Source organism: Bison bison, unplaced genomic scaffold, assembly GCF_000754665.1.
Source record: "Bison bison bison isolate TAMUID 2011002044 unplaced genomic scaffold, Bison_UMD1.0 scf7180017864307, whole genome shotgun sequence".
Taxonomy (NCBI): domain Eukaryota; kingdom Metazoa; phylum Chordata; class Mammalia; order Artiodactyla; family Bovidae; genus Bison; species Bison bison.
In genome coordinates, this window is record NW_011494879.1 from 5,243,111 (window position 1) to 5,260,357 (window position 17,247).

A 17,247-nucleotide genomic window follows, 5' to 3' on the forward strand; every position below is an offset into this window, starting at 1 on the left:
GGGAGGCGGCGCGGGGCGGGAATGGGGCCGGGCCTGGCCGGGGCTGAGCTCCTCCAGGAGGCGGGTCCGACGCCGCGGCTCCGCCGGCGCCCGCCGTGACTCGGTCACTCTCGGGCCCGCCGGCTCCCGGCTGCGGCGCCGCGCTCCGCAAACCCGGCTCCTTGAATGTTGAGTTTTAAGCCAGCTTTTTCACTCACCTCTTTCACCTCTATCAAGAGGCTCTTTAGTTCCTCTTTGCTTTCTGCTGTAAGGGTGGTGTCATCTGCATATCTGAGGTTATTGATATTTCTCCCGGCAATCTTGATTCCAGCTTGTGCTTCAACCAGCCCGACATTTTGCTTGATGTACTCTGCATATAAGTTAAATAAGCAGGGCCACAATATACAGCCTTAACGTACTCCTTTCCCAATTTTGAACCAGTCCATTGTGTCCTTGACCTGCATACAGGTTTCTCAGGCGGCAGGTAAGGTGGTTTGGTATTCCCATCTCTTTAAGAATTTTCCACAATTTGTTTTTCCTACGCTAAAGTCAAAGGCTGTAGTGTAATCAGTGAAGCAGAAGTAGATGAGTGCAATGGAGAACAGAAAAGCTTGAAGCCTCCCCTTAGGATTTGTGGCATGCGTGAGCTTGATAAGACAAATGCAGGGTGGAACCTGTTAAGTCCCTTAAGATGTTTTTAAAAATGAAAATTCTGGGTATTTCCTCGGTGGTCCAGTGGTTAAGAATCTGCCTTCCAATGCAGGGGACCGTGGTTCAATCCCTGGTCTGGGAACTAAGATCCCACATGCCACAGGGCAACTAAATCCAAGTGCCACAACTAAATCCTGACGTAGCCAAAAATAATAATTTTTTTTTAAAAAAGAATATATTGGAGGATCAGTGTGGGGGTGGGCATTGCTTCTTGCTGAGCAGTTGGGATGTTAATGAAAATGATGGCAGCTGAGTCATCCTCATGGATGGGCAGGTTTTGGGCATCAGGGGCACAGGGAAGACCGTGAGCTCAGGACGGAGCATGTCATCCATGAACTTAGACTCCGGGGAGCAGGAAATGAGAAAGACGTCTGTTCAGCTAGACATGGGAATGAAATGTGGCAAATGAGGTTGGACTATGAGGGTTGAGATGCAGAAATAGGTTTGGTTTTTATCAGGGACACATCAGAGAAACCAGACAGCTGCGAGGAAGGGGTTGGGGTGGGAGGGGGAAGTGATGCCTCAAGTCCAGAAAAGGGGCAGGGAAGTGAGAAGGCAGAGGGAGCATGTGGACGGGTAGCAGCTGGAGAGGCCAGAGCCCCAGGAGGCAGGCTGAGTGCTGAGCTGGCGGGTGGAGACGTGGGACACGTGTGGGGAAACCCAGGCGTGAGTCACCTGCATGGCCTCACCTTAGACTCAGGTTTTCAGTATTTAAATCCGAACTCTCCAGGCTGATCCTGGCAAGTCATTGCTGAGGGCGTTGTGCCTCTGCTGGTGCGTGCCTAGTCGAGCTGTGGAAGCCTCAGACAGCAATTACCCCAGAAGGCATTTCGGAGATTATAGTCATGACTTGACCATTTATCTAGCAGGGGAGATGGCTGGTGCAGGCATGGTTACACACCTTGCTAGTAGTAGTTTTCAGGCAAATTTCTTCCTCCGTTTTGAAAGTTCGTGTGCTGAATAGTGCATGGAAGTCAGATCCCACATGGCTGTAAAAGTTGTGATGGTGGTTGGCCTTCCAGCCCAAGGTAATTCTACTAAAAGTGATATTTTCCTTTGTCGGGTTGTAAGAAGGAAGGGTCTTACACAAGGCTTCTCTCTCCGTTGACGGTCCCATAGTTTCGGTGCAGGTCTCTGAAGTGACACAGGCACGTGCCACAGCGGGCCGCGTGGCAGCTGTGCTGACTTGGGGAGCACGTACCGGGGAAGGTGAGGACGGAGAGCCTCAGCTTTCTTTTCCCTGGGGCGGGACTCTCATCAGGTTGAGAACCCAGGGACTCTGCTCCTTGAGCTTTCTTGCTCACTGAAGCTTGGTGTCTTCAAGTTGGCTCACAGCTGAGTGGCCGGCGGGGTCAGGCCCCAAGTGTTTCAGGAGGCTTTGGTTCTCCTTGATTTAATCCATAGTGACAACTTGCTAAGCCACCATTTCTTGCCTTCTTGCTTCAGGGGGAAGAACAGGGGACCTTGAGACTGCTTGTCCCTCCTTTTCTCGCTTACCTGCTTTCTCCAGCCGCCCCCCACCCCCTCGGTACTGTTCCCTCTCACTCTTTCACACACGTTCTCTTTTAGTTTCCTTTGTTGGGGGCCGTGCTGTGGAGACTGGGGGTGCTGTGGACCCCCAGAACTGACCAGAGCCACAGCCCCAGGCCATGGATGGAGCTGTGAGAGGAGGAAGTGTTGGTGGGTTCCCGTTCCTGGATCTTTAAAGTGCTTCTGTCGTTGATTTTTTCCTTCATTGTAATGGTTATCTTTCCACAGACTTCATAGCCCAGTAATAGGTTAATATTTTGTGAAATATAAACAGATATAGACGTTTCACTGTTAGGTTTTCATTCATGAGATGACATCATTACAGAGAATGTTAAGGATGATGGGGTTTTAGGGAAAGTTTATTACCACGTGTTCTCTTAACCTCCTTACTGTCCTTGCTTTAGATTAAAAAGGAAATAAGAATATTTTTCTGTTGTTTTTTTTTTGTCTTTTAGATTCAGAACATGAACAACATAATCTCCTTCCCTCTGGACAGTTTGCTGAAGGGGGACCTGAAAGGAGTGAAAGGGGTACGACCTGCGGAGGCCTGTCTGGGGCTGGCGGTCCAAGGACAGCATCGTGATCTTGCTGGCCCGTCCGGGCAGATACCCCTCAGGCCTTCCTGAAATGGCAGGACAGCTCCGTGCCACCTCAGGCGCCCTTGACTGGCCGCCTTGGCACCACCATTCACCCCTAACAGTGGTGACCCGTGGCTTTCTCTCTTGTCCCGCTGGTGCTTGAGATGTGGGAGGGAAAGCGACAGAAAACTATGAACAGCTATGGGCTCGGCTGGCGGAGCAGGGAAGCCTGTGTGCAGTCCGGTTTTCCAGCTAGTCTGGCCCTGACTGGTCCCTGTAACAGGCCCCTTGCAGGGACGTGGTCTCCCCACTGGGAGATCAGCACCAGCAAGGCCTGAGCCACCTTTATTTTTCTGTCCTGCAAAGGGCACCCATTGTTGAGGCCTCATCAGCCTCCCACAAACCCTCAAGTCGTGATCTGTGTCCTGAGCACGTGTGTGTAGGGCTCGAGTGCTGTGTGGGGCCAGGTGCTGAGCAGAAAGTCACTCGTGCATATCTCTGGCACAGACAGGTGTGTGATACAAAAGGGAGACGACCATGTCCCGGTCCTTAGGAGGCCGAGCTCTCTGATCCCCAGCAGCCTCCGCAAGGCCAACCTGGCCGACCTGGGGTCTCTGCAGAGGCAGACCATGCACGGAGAGCTGTCGGGGCAGGGAGTCTGGCCGGGTGAGCCGTTAGGAGTGAAGACACTGAGGAACGTTACTCATCATCCCCTGGGGCCCCGAAGAACCTGTCAGGAGAGGTAGGCAGTAAAACGAGAGGGTGGAGTGCACAGGGCAAGTCGTGCCCCAGGGCCTGCAAGTCCGGCCTGTCTGCAGCAGCCAGATGCAGTCCTGCCCGGTGGCCTGAGCTGGCGGGAGTAGAGGTGAAGCTGATGGGGTGGACTGGCCCCCTTCCTGCAGGCTCTAGGTGCCAGGCTGTGGAGCTTGGGCCTTGTCAGAAGGCTGGAGAAGAGCCAGAAAGAATTAGAAATCCCCGCAGCAAAAGGGTTTTCTCTTCCAAAAGAGCCCTGTTAAAGGGAGCATACATAGGTGGGAACAACTTGATGGAATTTTTGGTGGCTCAGTACATTTTTAAGTCAGGTTTCATCAGAGAATGTGAATCAGAATCGATCCCCTCGTAGCTCACATGGTAGAGAATCCGCCTGCAATGCGGGAGACCCAGGTTCGATTCCTGGGTTGGGAAGATCCCTCTGGAGAAGGAAATGGCGACCCACTCCAGTATTCTTGCCTGGAGAATCCCATGGACAGAGGAGCCTGGCGGGCTACACAGTCCATGGGGTCACAAGAGTCCAACACAACTGAACGCCTAAACCATCAGGTCACAGGGGACAGTAAATGGCTTTTATATTCTTGTTTTGGGGCCCACGTCAGGGGTACGTGTGTTGAGATTCCTGTATTAATAAAAAAAAAAAGCCAGAGTCCTTTTATTTCAGAGGGATAAATATTTGCAGATTAAATGTTATGTCTGTCTGGGTTTAATTTCAGAATGATTCTAGGGCAGAGGGCACGGTCTAGGTGAAACAAGATGTGCTGAGTTGATAACTCATTGTAACTAGCCGACTGGCACATTACACAATTCCCTCTTCTTTCTGTGTGCATTTTGTATATTCTATAATAAAGATTTCTAAGAAAAGAAATGCCACCACTAGTCTAATTAAAAAGCCTGTACTTAGAGCTTAGGCTCTTTATTTTTCATGGGATCACATATGTCATTTATTACAGAAATTAATACTCCTTTCAGGGCTAGTCTTGGGAGACGTTAAGTTTATCTTGCCCAGAAGTTCATGATTAGTCCAGTTTAATTTATGCCTCTCTGTTTACAGGATTTGAAGAAGCCTTTTGATAAAGCTTGGAAGGACTATGAAACAAAAATGTGAGTGTTTTTGTTTTAAAAAAATAAGCGTGGGTGACTTGAGGCTTTAAGATGGCTCTTTTATTGCTTAAAGGTATTGTCTGAATGAACCTTAATCCAGGAAAGAATTCACCCAGAACTGTGTTGCCCTGTTCTGCTGTGATTCTAGATATTTCCTTCCATGCCAGGTGTCTGCCTTCCTGATGTTAACCTCTTCAGACAGGCTTTTTCTTGTCCCTCCTCTTCTGTCTGTCCTATGACCGCCTGATTGTTGTTTTCAGGAATGTTAATTGACTGCCGCTGGTTGACTTTAGGCAGCTGTTGTAACATTTCTGATCACAGTTTCTCGATTCCTGGAGTGGAAAGGATCTAGCTAGCTAGAACTGGGTGAGCAATGGTGGTGATAATAGTTTCAGTTATTTTAAATACCTGAGAAGTAGAAAACATGTTTTAATGCCTCATGTTTACTTTGTAATGGCTGTGCATTGGGTAATAGAGTTTTCTCAGAGGAAATAGTAACTTTTATATGAAGCCATCTGGGAAGGTGGGAAGTGTTCAGAAGAAAGCCTTTTCAGATATCTCGGTTGTTGGTCAGTCGCTAAGTCAGGTCCGACTCTTGGTGACCCCATGGACTGCAGCACACCAGGCTCCCCAGTCGTTCACTATCTCCTGGAATTTGCTCAGATTCACATCCATTGAGTTGGTGATACCATCTAGTCATCTCATCCTCTGCTGCTCCATTCTCCTTTTGCCTAAATTAATCTTTCCCAACATCAGGGTCTTTTCCAATGAATCAATCTTTGCCAAACAGGTGGCCAAAGTGTTGGAGCTTCAGCATCAGTCCTTCCAGTGAACATTCAGGGTTGATTTCCTTTAGGATTGACTGGTTTGATCTCCTTGCAGTCCAAGGGATTCTCAAGAATTCTCTCCAGCCCTACAGTTTGAAAGCATTGATTCTTCGGTGCTCAGCCTTCCTTATGGTCCAACTCTCACATCCATACATGACTATCAGAAAAACCATAGCTTTGACTATACGGACCTTTGTCAGCAAAATGATGTCTCTGCTTTTTAATACGCCATCTAGGTTTGTCATAGTTTTCCTTCCAAGGAGCAAATGTCTTGTAATATCATGACTTGCAGTCACTGTCAGCAGTGATTTTGGAGCTTAAGAAAATAAAATCTGTCACTGCTTCCACCCTTTCCCCTTCTAGTCCATGAAGTGATGGGACTGGATGCCATGATCTTAGTTTCTTGAATGTTGAATTTCAGGCCAGCTTTTTCACTCTCCTTTTTCATCCTCATAAAGAGACTCCTTAGTGCCTCTTCATTTTCAGCTATAAAGGTGGTATCATCTGTCTATCTTAGGTTGTTGGTATTTCTCCTGGCAATCAGATGGAGCTACATGTAGGTAATTGGGTTTGTTTGCTTTTACCAGCCCCAGGCATCTGTTCAGAGGTGGAGGATCACAAAGCTCACACCAAGCAATACCAAATCGTTGGTGCTCATCCTGTCCTAGAAATCTAAAGTTCTATACTCCAGATTCTGGAGTTTTTCTAATGGCGCACATTCACATATTAACACAGATTATTAAACCAGAATACTTTGAAGGTTGGCTCAACCCAGAGAGGCTCCAAACTCACTATGCTTGGGCTGTTAGCGTCCTGCATCCATGTGCCAATTCAGTTCAGTAAATAAGAAGGGGATCCAAATTCCTGCTTTATAGATGGGACACCAGGCCTCAGGATTTGCTCTGGTCAGTCACAAGAGACAGTTGAGCCAAGGGCAGGACGTGGCTTTGCCCACTTCCATTCAGCTGCTGTCGCTGCCAGACTCACGGCCCTTAGAGAAAATGCTTCTGTGCATTTCTGAACCCGGAATGTGAGGGGGTCTCTGAGGAGGATTGCTGGAAATGGTTTGAAAGAAGAATGAGATCAAATTCTATAAAATCAAGACACACATAGATATGGTGAGGACTCACAAATCCCAGAATTAGAGGACAAATGAGCACCACCCTTTAAAACTCAGAGTAATTGTGGTGCTGGAGAAGGCTCTTGAGAGTCCCTTGGACTCCAAGGAGATCAAACCAGTCAATCTTAAATATTCAACCCTGAATATTCATTGGAAGGACTGACGTTGACGCTCCAATCCTTTGGCCACCTGATGCAAAGAGCTGACTCATTGAAAAGACCTTGATGCTGGGAAGGACTGAGGGCAGGAGGAGAAGGGGACCACAGAGGACAAGAAGACTGAATAACCTCATTGACATCATCATGAGTTTGAGCAAACTCCAGGAGATGGTGGAGGACAGGGAAGCCTGGTGCGCCGCAGTCCATGGGGTCGTGAAGACCTAGCAACTGAAAAATAACAACAATCCTGGGATAAATTTTAAAACTCACTCTACTCACTTACACGTGAGATTAGATTATTCTGAGAGGCCCTGTGATGTGTAACAAATAGCTTTAAGACATCTTTAAAATTCCTGGCCTGCAGTTCCATACCTGACCATTTTGAGAGTGACCGACGTCTGGCCTGGATCTCAGGCCCTTTGCAGTAGCGGTGGCGTCAGGGGCGCCTCGGGGCTGCGTAATTGTCCTGTGACCTCAGGGGCTTCCAGTCACACTCCCTCCTGGGGCGTGAGTCACTGCAGCAACATCTCTACCAGGTGGTCACCTGCTGCTCACCTGTTCAAGTCAGTGACTGTCTACTGCGTGCCTAGTGCTGTGCTTCAAATAAAAAACAAGAATTAGAAGCTCTGTCTCTTGCCTCTTCTTCAATACCCCCTCCCCAAACGAGGGGGACTCTGGACCCAGAGGAACCCATTTCATGTTGAACACTTTCTGAGGAGTGCTGCTTGTGTGGTGTTGGTGTCCGCCTTGGGTGCTGTGCAAAGAGTCTCTGCCCTTCTCTTGGTGGTAACCTTGACACTTCTGAGTGCTTTCTGTGGCTTTTGTTTAGTTTCCTTTTTCTCCCGAATAAAAGTCTAATTAGTATTTCAAGCCCTTCCTAACTGATGTGACTTGTAGTTATCCAGGTCCCCCGTCTTAGGACACACTCCAGAGAGGGGTCAGCTGGTATCCTTTACTGCACGCTGGACTCAGGAGCACAGTCGAGCAGGAAATAAAGACAGAGGGGAATAAAGCTTAAAAACGGGAAAGGTCATCTGTTTCCTTCTGTGACTGTGAAAGTGTTAGAGCTCAGTTGTATCCAACTCTTCGCAATCCCATGGACTATAGTCCCCCCAGGCTCCTTTCTCCATGGAATTCTCCAGACAGAAATACTGGAGTTGGTTGTCAATTTCCTTCTCCAGGGCATCTTCCCAACCCAGGGACTGAACCCAGGTCTCTTGCATGGCAGGCAGATTCTTTACCATCTGAGCCACCAGAGAAGTCCTCTGTGACCTTGAGCACTGTCCTAGTGGAGTTGCTTTGGAAGCATTTGCTGAGTTCAGTACTCAACAGAAAGGGCCAAGACGGATATTTCTGGGGACAGTTCGCATCTTTTCTTCCCAGTGAGTTCAAGTCCGTCCTGTGCTGAGACATCTCAGGGAGCATTTGTGTCCAGGGTGGGCGTCAGGATCGCAGAGGGGACTCCTCAGTCTAGAGGTGTCTTGACTGATTCTCTCGCTTTTCCACATGTTAGAACCAAGATAGAAAAGGAGAAGAAGGAACACGCCAAGCTCCATGGGATGATCCGCACGGAGATCAGCGGGGCTGAGATCGCGGAGGAGATGGAGAAGGAGCGGCGCTACTTCCAGCTGCAGATGTGCGAGGTGGGCGTGCGAGGCGGGCGGGCAGGGCCCACCAGAGGCCTCGGGGCAGCGCCGAGGTGCCGTGGATGCTGTTGTCCACTTTCTGCCTCTCAGGGAGCCTTAGGCTCCTGGAGTGTGGGATTAGATTAATCTGACATCAAGATTTATTAAAGGTAGGGAAAGACTCATTTGAAAGATGGAGGAGGAAATGGCAACGCAGTCTAGTATCCTTGCCTGGGAAATCCCGTGGACAGAGGAGCCTGGTGGGCTACAGTCCATGGGATCACAAAAGAGTCGGACATGACTTACAAATAGAACTTGGAAGAAGGTTCTTTCTGCCTCACACAGATCCTCCTGGAAACACCTCTTCTCCGCTTTAAGTCAGCTAGAATACCCCCTTAAAGTGAAGTTGCTCAGTTGTGTCCGACTCTTTGTGACCCCAAGGATTGTAGCCTACCAGGCTCCTCCGTCCATGGAATTTTCCAGGCAAGATTACTGGAGTGGGTTGCTGTTTCCTTCTCCAGGGGATCTTCCTGACCTGGGGATCGAACCTGGGTCTCCTGCGTTGCAGGCAGATGCTTTACCATCTGAGCCACCAGGGAAGCCAGAATACCCCCTTAGGTGCTTTTAAGGAGGTACCGGGGTGGTGAAACACCCTCTCCCAACAGCCGTGGTCCCCTCTGTGAGAGTGAGGGTCTGTTTCCAGAAGCCCCTGCCTTTGCAAGTGTCCGCCCCCCACCCCTACCCTGGGCTCCACCTGCTCGGGGTAAGGATGCTCCCAAGGCCTGAAGTCCTCTGTCCCGCTCCACCTGCAGCCTGAGTCCTCACCTCCGGGAGGGGAAAATGGCAGGACCAACACTCAGAACTTTTCTTTGCTGGAGGCTCAGGGATGGAAAGTCCCCGAGACCAGCCATGCAAGCCTTTGCTTCCAGCCTGTTTTTCATGCCTTGCTTGGAGGTCAGTTGGTCGAAACAGCTCCTGAAAACAGTTCCCCTCGCCCGAGGGCTCGTGCCTCCAGGCAGCGGCAGTGGAGTATCCGTGCTTGGTGGCGTTTGTGTTCCCCCACAGCAGTACGGACGTACGTGCTGAGTGTGCCCGTGCAGGGGTGACGTTTGTGACAGGCACCGAGGCTCGGTTCAGCCAGCTCTCCTTTCCCTGTAAGCCGTCCACAGCAAAGCTCATCAAAAGGCACTTTGTGATTTTAGGATGTTTGTTAATTACAGCAAGCACCTAGCCTTTCCATATGTGTATCTTAGGAGTGTATTTAAATGACTTTCTATTCCCAGAGCACACCAAGTGGCCCACAGAGGAGAATCCGTCCCTGGGACGAGAGACGTTTGTCTGATATTAGTACAGCCACACCGACTCTCTTCTGGTTTCTGTTTGCATGGGATTTCTTTTTCCAGCCTTTTACTTTCAACTTACTCATATCTTTGGCTCTGAAGTGTGTTTCCTGTGGGCAACCTATATTTGGGTCATGATTTTTTTATCCAGTCTGACAATCTCTGCCTTTTGATGGGATTCTTTAATCATTCACACTTGATGTTACTGTGTATGTGGTTGCGATAGTAACATCAAAAAAGAACAGACTTTTTTACTTTTTTTTTTTATGTCTTAGGTCTGTTTTGTTCCTCTGTCTCTCCTTTGCTACTTTGAATACGTGAATCCTTTGCTACATGAATATTTAGAAAGGTGTAACTAGGCTCAAAGTGTTCCTGTAGACAGGAGAGTGGATGTTTTTATCCACATGCTGTTTTATCACAGCAGGCATCACTTAGACTAACACCTGTCTAGCCCATTTCGCACAGTGTTGGAGAAATCAGCCCGGACGACAGGAGACAGGGATGAGGAAGCAAAACTGCTGCACGTCATGCAGACACAGGGCATTGCTTTTATTGAAGGGGGATAAAATGAAGTAGAGTGTTTCACAGAGAGTGGATTTGGAGGGGCCTGTGTGTGAATTCAGGTTGTGCTCTCTCTTTGGCTAGTGAGGAGGAAAGCCGTTGACCTGAACTCTGCAGGACTGCTTATTCAAGAACGTTTAGGGACGAGAGACTCAGCCTGGGTGTTACTGGCATTTCCTCGTGGTGAGGGTGTGCTTTCTGCAGCGTGCACCCAGCACTGGGGCTTGTCCTTGTCTGGATGAATGGGCTGTGAGGACTGTCAGAAGGGTTATTTTATTGGAAGGGCTCTATCTACTCGACACCACTAAGTCACACACGTGAGTCGTCTTTTGGGCGGGTCCCCAGGCTGTGCTGAGCATCACAGGGTCCCCGCTCTTCAGAGCTGGCTGGGGCAGGGCCCAGCCCGGTGTGCAGACACAAAAGTGGACGTGGGCCAGTGGGCTGTGAGGTCGGAGTTTGCAGAGCAAGACTCATCTGATGAAGCTGCAGACGGTGACCAGCCAGACCTGGGCTGGAAAGAGAGCGTGTCTGAAAAGCAGTCCCCGAGAACCTGGCCCCTCAGAGTGAAGACTGCTGGAGTTACAGTGGCTTTAAAATCGTTCAACCGCTTCCTCAAACTGAAGCCCTAGAGCCTTGTAAATGCTCGACGTTATTCAGGTGTTTACCATTTTAGTTGCCTCGGATCTAATGTAGAGAAGTGACTTTCAGGTGTTTATATTCTAAACCTGTGGGATTTTCTCTTCAAAATGAATTTTATAAAGACATTCAGTATGCCAGATCGGTAATACAGATGAATAGAGAATGTATGAGAGATCTGTTCTTGCTTTTCTTATGATTGTAAAAATATGTGCTTTAAAACATTGGTCAGTGTATATGTGTGTGTGTATATGTGTGCATGCATGCATACTTAGTCGCTCAGTTGTGTCCGACTTTTTGCAACCCTACGGACTGTAGCCCATTAGGCTCCTCTGTCCATGAGGATTCTCCAGGCAAGGATACTGGAGTGGATTGCCATGCCCTCCTCCAGGGGATCTTCCTGACCCAGGGATTGAAGCTGTGTCTCTTATGTCTCCTGCATTGGCAGGCGGGTTCTTAACCACTAGCACCACCTGGGAAGCCCATGTATATATGTGTATATGCATAAAAGAAATTAAAAGTCACTACACATTTTACTTATTAAGGTAACCACCTTGACATTTAGTGGCACATCTTCCAGATGTCCCTGGTACGCATACGTTAAAGACAGTGTGTATAACCAGGATCATTCTCTACTGCTGCTTTGTATTCTGATTATTTTCACTCACTAGTGTGCCACAGACATCTTTGCCATCAGGAAGTCTCTGCTTTATTGGCTTGATTACTAACAGCCCTTCTTTCTATGGATGCACCACACTGTAGTTCCCCATTCATAACATTTGGCCTGTTGCCATTTTTCACTTTTACAGGCAAGTCTGCAATGAACCTTCTTTTCCATTCATCTTTGTAAATTTTTATGATTGTCTTCTTAGAATAAATACCCGAAAGTAGAATTTCCAGGTCAAAGTGCACATGGATTTTAACATTGACACATGGCCAAACATCTCATTAACCATCTAACCATTTTGCTACATTGCCAGACATCTTTATTTAGTTAACAGTGAATAAGTATCAGAAAGGAGGGAGATGAGGATGTAAAGGCAATGATGTAGTTACCGTTTCAGAGCAGCCGGGCAGGAGGACACTTGAAGGCGAGTTTCCCAGATTATAGCTGAGACGCCAGTGGTCAGTGGGGGTCAGCAGCTCTCTAGGGGGCTTTCAGCCTTAGAGGTGACTTATTCTCAGGATTGTAAATATCTCCTATTTCGATAGTGAAGGGGACAGGGAATTTATGGGATCTTTTGTTCTATAAACTCTTAGCAAAGAGCAAATGTACATCCTGATACTAGTTCTATATATCCCTGGGGTTTCCTGTTGTTTTATGATTGTTAATGAATTCTCCAAGTTAAAAATGATTTTAATTTATTTGAATTTAAACTTTGCTTTTTTAAATTCAAAGAATCACAATGTTTATTTAAAGTGTTGGGGAAGTGTTTCAATATCAGAGATGTGGAGACAAAGCCTTAACTACAGAAGACCAGCAGTTAGTGTTTAGACGGTGACCTACCTGAAGAAAGGGCCCTGGAACAGGGGATGTGGACAGCTGAGTCCAGAAGGTGGAACCCTTTCATTCTAACCATCCTCACTCTTCCATGCAACTGGGGCAAAAGTTTCCCCTAGCTGGTAAAGACAGGCTGTTTTATTGCAGGGAGTTCTTGGCACTTAAAGCTAAGTATTTGATTACCCAAAGGTCAGGTAATTTATGTGGCACCAAAATAAACGAAGCATTTAGTTGTGGCATTCAGAAAATATTAAGCATCTATCATGAGCCCTACCCGTAATACAGGATGTCAGAGAAGGTAGGGAGGTGACCTGCCCTCAGAAGTTCATGTTCAGCTCATATTCTGTTTCTTTGACATTTCCTGTTTGTTTGTTTTTTTTTAAACAGTATCTGCTGAAGGTCAATGAAATTAAGATTAAAAAGGGAGTGGATTTACTTCAGAATCTGATCAAGTATTTTCACGCTCAATGCAAGTAAGTTCTTGGTTCTTTTCCTTCATTATCATGGTATTTCAGATGTTTCTCTCTTTACAGCAGCTTCTCGGAGATCTTTAGTATTATGCTGAGGAAAGTATGCATGTATTTAAAAAATACTAGTAAATAAGTAAAAAGAGTGAAACAGTGAGGCATGCTGCAACACAGACGAACCTTCAAAACACACAAAGTGAAAGAAGCTGGAAACAGAAGACTACAGACTGAATGAGTCCACTTGAAAGATCGGGAATGGGCAGACCCCCTGAGACAGGGCTTGAGGGGAGGAGAGGAGTGGGGAATGACTCCCAGAGGGCACAGGGTTTTTTTGGGGGTAATGAAAATATTCTGTAATTAGACAGGGCTGATGATTTCTCAACTTTGTGAATAATAAATATACTAAAACCCACTGAATTGCATGTTTTAAAAGGTTGAATTTTACAGTTTGAGAATTATATCTCAAAAACTAAAAAAATAATCTAAAAATCTACATTACTTTATCAAATATAATTTTTTTTTGGTAAAGTGCCAAATTAGTTTGATTCTTGGATGTTCTTTTTGTTAAAAGAGAAGTGAGATAGTGTTAATGCAGGGTCTTAAATTAGGAGAATACTTCCATGTATTATTGATCTATAAAACAGATGATGTGCTAAGCAAAGGCGGCTGTCTGGAGAGAGAGGGAGAAACGTTCAGGTTCAGGGGCCTGCTTATGTGCTCATCTTCGCGGTGACTGTCAGCCCTCCACACCCCGGGCCTCATCTCTTGGCCTCATTATCTTTCCCGTTCCTCAGTCTGCATCTCACCATTGACGTGAACAGGCTGTGGGCTCATTCGCTGCTACTGTTGGGTGTGTGCTGTGTTTTAGGAGCCCCCTGAGATGCTGGAGACAGGGTGGTGTACATCCCTGGCACAGCGCCTGCTGGAGCGAGACGCAGGCAAACCCACGTATAATCGGACGCTTCGCTAAGTGTTTTCAAGTACCAGAGTCTGAGAGAGAATATAACAGAAGGACCTAATTTATAATTTAAATTGAGATGGAGGGCAGGGATTTCTTCTCTGTTTCGTCCTTGCTGTGGTTTTCAGCTGGCAGAGCACAGCGCCTGGCCCACAGGAGGTGTTCAGATTCTTGAGTTACCTGCAGGTCTCTCTCAGGGATGTGGATTCAGGGGTCTGAAGGACACGGAGGGGCCGGCAGGTGGGGAGCAGGGGAAGAACCTTCCAGGCAGGGGCAGGGTCTCGAGGCAGGAGGGAGGCCAGCCCACCTGAAGCCTCGTGAGTGAAGTGAAGCTGCGTGGGAAAGCTGGAGGCGGGCACAGCCTGGCATCTTGTTCACAGCATTAGATTCTGCCCCACACGTATGGGGAGGCGCCCAAAGTTTCAAGCAGAGGATTCGTTCAGCAAGTGTTGGTTGAGCTCCTGCTGTGTGCCGGAGGACATAGAGTGATACAGAAGGTCCAGGTGATGCAGCAAGAAGGAAACCGAGCTCCTACCTGTGTGGACTTACGGTGGGACTGGGCACAGCAGCTAGCCAGCCAGCAGGGGTGTGACAGTCTCCGGGAGTGGCTGTGACCTTGAGGAGGCTGCTGCAGGACGAGAGTGGAGTGGAGTTGATTGGGAACGTCAGGGAGGTGTCTCCCGATCCAATTCTGCTTTCACGGGGTTGCTCTGGGTGCCAAGAAGGACCAGATGGAATGGGGTGGCTGTGTGACCACTCAGGTGCAGGGGTCGTGTCTGAGGGGGGCTGGAGCCCCGGCTCCCTGGGCCTGGGGATGTGTGAGTGGCGTGGAAATCTCTCAACAGTGTTGTTCCTACATGCGTCCACATGCCTTTCCCTTAATGGGCCGTGCCCCGCACTGATACCCTTTGCCCTGCTGTCCCCTTTGCCTGGAACGCCGTTCTGTTCCTTCTGTGCCTTCCCCCAGCCTCTGGTCCTGTGAGACCCGGCTCAGGTGTAGCTGCCACTGTGAGAACGTCCGCCCGCCCCACCTGTGCTGGCTCTTCCCTCTTGTCACCATGGTGCTGCCTGCACATGCCCGCGATGGCGCCTTTCATGTGTCGTGTCTCCCGCCCAGCATATCCTCTGCAGAGATGTCCTCCGTGACATTTACATTTTCACCTTTGGCCATGTCGCGTTTCCTTGGCCCGGTTTGCAGTGATGAATTGCACTGAATTGGGTGGAGCCGGGCTTCGGAATTCTTAACACGCCTCTGGCCATGTTGTGTTTCCGAAGTCGAGGCCCAGCAGCAAAGGGAGATGTGTCGTGTGGTTCATCCTGGGTTAAAAGAAGAGCTCCCGGTGTGGAGTTCAGAAAATAGGAAGACCCTCAGTTTGTAGAATTTGTAGGATGAATTCTTTTACAGAAACTCAAAATGCTATGTGATGATCATGCAAGTTACTTGTTCAGTCTTCTCCTCGTAACCTTATGTGAGGCCATTTAGGAAGTGGGTCGCTTCCTTGCTGATATTTTATTTTTGAAGAAGTTATTCTGGGGTTTCCTTTTTTATTTTTTTCCTTTATTTTGTCCAAACTAATCAGTTGGTTAGCAACAGACCACTTGTGGAAAAGTGAACGAGTTGGCCTTTTATGGGCATGAGCTCAGTAACTTTTAAAAATGATGAGTCTTCCATTACTTCCTTTTTGGATGGAGCTTGTGTGTGTGTGTGTATACACATGTATAATACTGCATGCGCTTCAAATAATTTGAGAAGCTTTGACTTTTCAAATGCATATTTGGAGGGCATAAAACGTGGAGCTTGAGTGATTCAGCCATTGGATGAAGGAGCCTGTGGCCACACACGTGTTTATCCGCCGGGCAGTTCCCACGTGTCCCCATTTCACATTCTCCGTCTCCACGTCGTGAGCACGGCCCAGCCTGGCGAGCGCGGTGACCCCAGGGCAGAGGCAGCCTGCTCAGCAGGGGCAGCTGGTCTCTGCAGGTGCCCAGAGGCCTCGTGGTGAAGCCTAGATTCCCTGGAAGCGTACTTGCGTGTTCTTCCTGAGAACTGCTTAGACAGACTTTACTCTTTTTCCTTTTTGCTTTCTCCAGAAGCCTTCTTGAAGAGTATCTTCTTCATCTTCAGTTGCTCAGATGTGTCCAACTCTTTGCGACCCCATGGACTGTAGCCCACCAGGCTCCTCTGTCCATGGGATTCTCTGGGCAGGAATACTGGAGTGGGTTGCCATTTCCTCCTCCAGGGAATCTTCCCAACCCAGGGATCAGACTCTGTTCTCCTGCATTTCCAGGCAGATGCTTTACCACTGAGCCACCTGGGAAGCTGATCGTCTTATAAACTTATGATCTATGCCTTTTATATCATGTAAGGAAAGAACTTGCATCTCCAGTTCCTAGAAGAGCCTGGACAGTGTCTTACTAGCCTTTGCTGCTGAAGACTGAGGCTCCTGTTCTCTAGTGGAATCTAAAACTAGGCAGTCTTTAAAACAAAAACGGTGACGTTCTAGACAGTGGTGATGAGCGCTGCAGTGACTCGTTCTTTGTACCTGCTGGGAACCTCTGTGACCAGTGGCGGCTGATGTCCTTGGTGTTGCAGATGGAATAAGACCTTCTCTGGTGCCCGGGAGAAGTTCCCTCCAGGAGAGAGAGGGCCAGAGGCCATCAGCCGTGAGGGGGTGCTGGTGGGAAGGCTTAGGAGGGGGAGCCCGCCCTGCTTGTTGGGCACATGAAGGTTAAATTTCAATGGGGGTATTATAAAGCCTGGCGAATTTGATCAGGTAGGCTAGAAAACATTAGATAAAGAGCAAAATGTGGTATTTGGTAGTATGGGCTGCCGTCTCTGGTTGCACAGAGTCGGACACAACTGAAGTGACTTAGCAGCAGTATGGATGATACTGTGGAAGCCTGGGAAAGCGCTGACAGGCTCAACCAAAGAAAACTGCCTGGGAGTTTGTACTTAGGCTTGAAGTGACAGCAGTTGGTAAAGAGGCCCCTTGTTTTGAAGCATTCCCCTTAAGGGCAGAGAAGATAGACACGACACACATGCCTCAATAAGGATTGGTGCACAAAAGATAGGAGTTTTGAAAATCAGGGGGAAGAGCTTTCTAGGTAGATGGTCAAGATTGGCAAGGCTTTCCACAGCGACGAAATCTAAGTCTGGATCATTCTTGCAAGCACAGGGCCCAGTGTTGCAATGCGGACGGTGTCTGTGATGAGAAACACTTCTCTGGGCTCCTGACTCCGCTGTGGGGTGCACCGGAGACCGTTGCCAGGCTCGGAGGTTCCGGGGCCAAGCACCTGCTGCCTCGCGCCGGGAGCAGGACCCTTTCTGGGCCAATCCCCTGTGATGTTTCTCCCCCTCCCTAAACTAGTGTGTGTTCAACT

At 48.4% G+C, this 17,247-nt stretch overlaps 1 protein-coding gene across 1 annotated transcript in view; it reads left to right on the top strand.

The window, feature by feature from the left end:
• The window catches only part of ASAP2 (ArfGAP with SH3 domain, ankyrin repeat and PH domain 2), a 137,756-nt gene that overhangs the window by 59,929 nt on the left and 60,580 nt on the right, over window positions 1-17,247 (top strand). The window contains exons 4-7 of the mRNA XM_010852043.1: window positions 2,676-2,750; window positions 4,624-4,673; window positions 8,292-8,421; window positions 12,829-12,914. Coding sequence (XP_010850345.1) covers window positions 2,676-2,750; window positions 4,624-4,673; window positions 8,292-8,421; window positions 12,829-12,914 — 341 coding nt within the window. The remainder of the gene's footprint in view (window positions 1-2,675; window positions 2,751-4,623; window positions 4,674-8,291; window positions 8,422-12,828; window positions 12,915-17,247) is intronic.